We start from the raw sequence: 6,113 nt of genomic DNA on the forward strand, positions 1-6,113 counted from the left end.
AGCTGACTGGAGATGAATGAGATTTGTGTGAGGTACTCTCAGTTCCTTGGGGCGAGGCAGAATCCCCTAGTAGGAAGGCTCTAGGAGAAAGTGGGAAGAGTTTAATCTCTCTATGGAGCTGTGCTACCTTAGGCAGTTTCCCTTACTTCTCTGAGCTTCAGTGTGCAAACCAGCAAAATGAAGACTCTACCTCCCAGAGCATTCTGCCATGAAATGAGATAATAAGCCCCTAGTGCAGCCCTTGGCACATAACAGGGGTTCAGTAAATTGCTTTTCTTCCAAGAATGCCACTGTTAGCTCTTAATCTTTTAAATGTGATGTCAAATGAGGAAACCAAGACCCACAGTGTCCAATATAAACAATCATTTTCTGTTTATAGGCTGAAGCCCCTTGATCAACTCCTGGACTCCAAGTCCCTCAGCAGGGGGTCCTGACCACCTCTTCATCTCTGTACCCCCAACCACACCATGTGAGGCTCCAGACTTTCTATACCAGAGGGTCTTGGGAGTGACGCTTGTTCTGGAAGGGGGGGTGTTGTGAAGAGTCTCATTTTTAAGCTGTATTTGCTTATGGTCACAGTATTTGCATTTGAATCGGATGTTTGCTTGGGGGCAGGGGAGGGTGATGTGCTACTTGGCACAGTGCCTGGCACAATGTAGGCACTAATAACTGGATGCCAAAGGAATAGGCTAGCCTTCCCTTTCACAGCCTACCTCCTCTGCCCAACGTCATGGATGAAATGAAGATTAAGAGTGTAAGAAATAGTTCTGTTTATTGATTAGAAGATGGTATAAAATTACAGCAATTTGCAGGCATCCTGGGCTTTCTGGGAGGGTCATGCAGTGCTGGGCTCTAGCAGGAGATGGAGTGGAGGCATGGGCCACTGGGCATTGGCTCCCTTCCTGTGTGTGTTAAGGGACTTGTACCACCAGCATAGATGCTAATATGAGACAGCATTATTGTCCTTGCCTCTGGAAACAAAGGGCATGTGCAGTTTGGGTCATCAGACAATGCCATGCTTAATAATTCAGTCCTATCCTACATACATTAGGCGCTGGCTCTCCCAATCTAGTCATAGTAGATTCTAATTGTTCTGTATAATACTCATTCTTCCCACCAAAGAAAGAGAAACAGGCACATTGGTTTGGGAGACCATCAGAAGCTGATGTGCCTTTGGCTCAGGTCATCTTGCTTCCAGATACATCAAGGTCTGCTGGACTTGGAGGCAGTAGCCTGGGGCACGCAAACAGAAAAATGTGCACTACTGTTGAAGCTCAAGCAGAGGGACCTTCCATAGGGCAGCAGTACGAAGAGATGAGCATGCTTCCAAAACAAACCCGATTTCATCTTGTCTCTCTCAAGAAGAGGGAGGAGGAAGAGCTGGCAATCAGAGACTGAGCCACGTGATCCTGGGTTCCACAAAATGTCTCTGCAGAGAAGTCTTCCAAAGTGCAAAATGTGTTTCTGTCCCAAGAGTCCGCGTGTAAAATCAGAAGGAGGGCCGATCAAGGTGTTAAGTTGGTTGTTTAGTAACGTCTCTGAGAGCCGAATGGCTGTGTTCACAGTTACATGACATTTTGGAACAGCTGGAGGGACCTCATGATGTTGTCATCCTGGGATGGGAGGAGGGGGAGAAGAGGATGGTTAGAATTCTCTGAGGCTTCTCCCTGAGAAGCTCTGTAACTTCTCAAATCTCCAGAGCAAATCTGCAGAATGGGTTTCCTATTCAGAAAGAACTCTGCAAGGGTATGAGAAACAGGGAGTAAGGGGTAGGTGGGGACCTAGAAAGTGAGAAGTTCAAAGGGAGAAGCACCTTCTCTGGCTTTAAAGAGGAATTCAGAAAAAAAAAAAAACCCAAATGTTCCAGTAAACAAGTGAGGACTACTTCTTTTAAGAAGCTGTGGGCAATTGCATTTTTATCAAATGTTTGTCCTATACCTATGGAGATGATCACATGTTTTTTCTTTTTTATTCTATTCTAGTTTACATTTTTCTATTGTATATCCTCTAAGGAGTAAGTATGGAATGTGGTAAATCCTCAAATATTTAGATATTAAACAACACATTTCTAATTCCATGGGTCAGAGAAAAATATTTTGAATTAAAATATAATGAAAATGTGACATATCAACATTTTGGGGATCTAAAGCAGTACTCAGAGGAAAATGTAGCCCTTTAAATGCATATATTAGAAAAGAATGGTTGAAAATCAATGATCTAAACCTCCATCTCAAAAATCTAGACAGGAAACCTAAAAAATTGAATTAAAATAAAAAAGCAGAAGGAAGGAAATAATTTAGAGCACACATAAATGAAATAGAAAGCAGACCTAAAGTAGAGAAAATCAATAAAGTTGATTATGGGTATTTGAAATCTTTTAAAAGTTTCTAGAACAGGGAGGTATAATTGCCTGACAGTTAAGTATATGGATTCGGAAGTCAGGCTGCCTAGATTCTAATTCTGGCTCTGTCACTTATGAGCTGAGTGACCTTAGGCAAGTTACTTAGTCTCTCTGTGCCTCAGTTTCTTCGTGTGTGCAATGGCATTGATCATAGTATCTACTTATAGGGTGGGTTGTGAAAAAGAAGTGAGTTAATTAATCAATATTGCTTGCTAATGTGAGAAACTAAATTGATTAAAAAACTGTTAAGCAAAGTCAAAAAAGCATGGTACACTAGGGCATGGTATTTAAAATTAGAATGATGGAGTTCAAGTTCCATCTCTATCACTTATTGTGCTTTAACCACATCTCTTAACCTGCAGTGCCTCCGTTTTCTTTCAAATGGGTATGATGAATACTGATGTTCAGCTAGTTCATAATGATTAAAGTGTGGAAATGGTTCTAATCCTGTTGGTAAATAGCTGCTGACCTGAGCCTCTCTAGCTACCTGGCTACCTGGTAACTGGTCCAGAACCCCTAGACTACGGAAAGATCCATCAACTAACAGGTTAATACCAACTTTAGCAGGGGTTCTTTAGGGCACTGTTCCAGGGCATTGATCAAAGTCAGTTAAGAATGATCAATTCTCAGTCTACTCTAGTTATTAAGTATTTTGACTATATAGTGACCCTACTGCTCAGGGTTTTTTACACTACGTGAGGTTTACTTAATGTACCTAAAACTTGGTAGGTGCTCACTACATGTTAATAACGTCTCCCCAGCTTTCTTGCATTTGCAGTTCTTATTGGCTGGAACTCAGAGTAACTGTGCACCTTTCTGAGAAAAGGTAGGAGTATAAATGCATTTTTCTAAATTAGAGGAAAGCAGTTATTTCCAGTTCAGTCTCTGGCTGACTCTGGGGCCAGTTTATCCTTTTAGCAACATCAACATCACCCTTGACCTTCTGAATGGGAATCTGCATTTTAACAAGAACTTCAAGGAGGCTGGTTTGCACATTGAAGTTTTAGAAGCATTGGTCAGGGCACTTTTGTTAACATGAAGATTTCTAGATCCCCATCCCAGATCTAGAGTCTCTGGGTTGGGGCCTGGAAATGTGCATTTTTAGAATCATCCCAGGCGATTCTTATGCACACTATGGTTTAAGAATCACAGCTTTAGATTTTTTTCCAGCTACTCCCTTTGTAGTCTGGGGAGTGGGTCATCAAACCAGAGGGAGACTGAAAAATGACAGTTCTGCCCACTTGGAAGTCTGTAGTTTCACAGAGACGCCCTCTGGGCTTTCACATCCCCCTTCTTAGTCTGTGTGGCTCAGCCTGTGCTTAGCCAAGACTAGCCACAGACCAGTCTGAGGAGTGGAGATTGTTGAAATTCTGAGTTGTTGCTGGTGATGGTGATGCTGGTGGCTCTAATCTGAGAAACTGCAGGTTTCTCATTTTCTCCCTTCTGCCTGTCCCCAAGCCCCAGATTTCCTTTCCCAGATATAGAAGTTTTCTGCCCCGAGATCTCTCCTTACCTCCTGACAGGATTCAAGAAATTCGTCTAAAGTCACGATGCCATCTTTATTTTTGTCCATTTTCTGAAAGACCCAACAAGAAGCACTTTAAAGAATCTGGTGATATGCATTCCAAAACTTGCTTTCTGTTAACCAACATTCCCCCGAGAATTAGGACGGTCTTTCACTGGCCAGACAACTCCACCCAGGCCCTGGTTACAGCACTTTGACCCCCATGAGCTTCCTTCAAATTAAAAAACTTGCTGTAGATGCTCATCTTCTCATCACCAGATTATTCTGCTGACACCCTAACATGCCTTTCCCAGTCTCACTTCTAGCCTGTCCATTTGGCAGAAAGAACACTGGACATGAGAGGTTCTACTTCTGTCTCTGTCACTTACTGTGTGACCTTGAGTGAATCTTTAAGCCTCTCTGAGCCTCTGCTTTTCCCATCTGCAAAGTGAGAGGATTAGACTAGAATGAGCTCTGATGTTCTCTGATACTCTCCTGCTAGGTTAATTTTTTTTATTAGCACACCATTAAGATTTTGCCACTCTTCTATTCACGGACTAACAGCACCTACTTTTTACCAGAGCAAGGCTAAACTCTTCGGTCTAGAGAGCTCACCCCAGTTTCCAAGCCACCCTAGTTTCCACCTGATTTCCCCTTACTCCCCAGACACAAATGCTTAACACCTACACAGATGTGCTTAATGACGTCTTCTCTGTTTACTCTGATCCCCCAACCATTTTTATGGAATTTAGAGTCCATACTCTACCACTTATACTTAATAATATTCTTCCTTATTCTCTTCTGTAGTGCATACTTGTCCATTTAATGAGATAATCTATTCCTGGAGGGCAAGATATCTTGTAATTCTTTTCTGTTTCCTACCATCTGTAGTGCAGGCCTGGACACAAACCACTGCTCAGAGGCTCGTGGGTTGACTGATCTAAGTTGAGCTTGAAGCTCACGCACAGGTGTGTGCTCTTACCTGGAAGAAGACATCCACGTGCTGCCTTGGAGTGTCTTCTTTAAGCACAGGATACGTGTATTTCCCCATCATGTCATAGATGGCTTTGACAATGTCCATCATCTCCTGGAGAGGAGACATAGAAGCACACAGTGTGGGAACCAGGAAGTTAAGCTCCTCTGGGTGACAGGCTGGGGCTCTTTGTCTCCTTTGAGAATGAAAGTGTTTAAAAGGAACTTCTTCAGCTGATGAGAGGGAGTTAGAAAGCAAGCTGAAGGGGCTATATTCTGGGAGCCTCCTTCCAGAGAGAGGGCAGTGGAAAATTCTTTGTCGTCAGAAGCTCTTGGGTAGCTTGCCTCTTCCTGAGCATTCCTCAGTGAGGGGTTATAAGTGGGATCTGAGCGGACATATTCGTGTACTGATCAGCCCACACCCCATTTTTGGAAGACCCTCTCTCCGTTCCATAATTCCTTTGAATGGTTGGCCTGGGTGGCTGTGTTTGTACCAGGTCACCTGTCACTTGTGACCACAGCTGATTGGAACAAATGTGGACATCCAACTACAGAGCTGAGCCACTCTATTTCTATCTCTTGAGAAGTCTGAGTGAAGAGTTGGAGCTGGTGCCATGGGCAAACCACTTCCGGGTTTTAGCTGAGCTCAGGGGAGAGCAGACACCGAAAATTATTCTATTACAGGGAAGAACTTCCATAAAGAGTAGACTGGAGGGCTTCCCTGGTGGCGCAGTGGTTGAGAATCTGGCTGCCGATGCAGGGGACACGGGTTCGAGCCCTGGTCTGGGAAGATCCCACGTGCCATGGAGTGACTGGGCCTGTGAGCCACAACTGCTGAGCCTGTGTGTCTGGAGCCTGTGCTCCGCAACGGGGGAGGCTGCGACGGTGAGAGGCCCGTGCACGGCGATGAGTGGCTCCCGCTTGCCACAACTAGAGAAAGCCCTCGCACAGAAATGAAGACCCAACACAGCCAAAAATATAAATAAATAATTAAAAAAAAAAAAAAAAAAGAGTAGACTGGAGCAGGTGGAGTAGAGGAGATGAGAGGAATTCTGGGAGGAAGGGAGAGAAAGAAGAGAAGTGAGGAGAGTAGAGGAGTAGAGGGAGAAGGGAGGTGGGACACAGGGGAGGACAGAGAAATATTCTCATGAGCACACGTGCGCGCACACACACACACACACACACACACACACACACACACACACTCTCTCTCTCTCTCTCTCTCTCTCTCTCTCT

At 44.2% G+C, this 6,113-nt stretch overlaps 1 protein-coding gene across 6 annotated transcripts in view; it reads right to left on the reverse strand.

The window, feature by feature from the left end:
• Positions 1-755: 755 nt before the first annotated feature.
• The window catches only part of KCNIP1 (potassium voltage-gated channel interacting protein 1), a 350,368-nt gene continuing 345,010 nt past the window's right edge, over positions 756-6,113 (reverse strand). For 5 of the 6 annotated variants that reach the window (XM_024753405.1, XM_024753404.1, XM_024753407.1 and 2 more), the window contains 3 exons: positions 4,888-4,992; positions 3,915-3,977; positions 1,566-1,613 (listed from right to left, as the gene is read on the reverse strand). In XM_024753405.1, coding sequence (XP_024609173.1) covers positions 1,566-1,613; positions 3,915-3,977; positions 4,888-4,992 — 216 coding nt within the window. Of the gene's footprint in view, positions 1,614-3,914; positions 3,978-4,887; positions 4,993-6,113 lie in introns of all 6 variants that reach the window. The other variant, XM_024753406.1, reaches the window with a different exon arrangement.

This window comes from Neophocaena asiaeorientalis, unplaced genomic scaffold (genome assembly GCF_003031525.2).
Source record: "Neophocaena asiaeorientalis asiaeorientalis breed wild unplaced genomic scaffold, Neophocaena_asiaeorientalis_V1.1 scaffold268, whole genome shotgun sequence".
Classification (NCBI taxonomy): domain Eukaryota; kingdom Metazoa; phylum Chordata; class Mammalia; order Artiodactyla; family Phocoenidae; genus Neophocaena; species Neophocaena asiaeorientalis.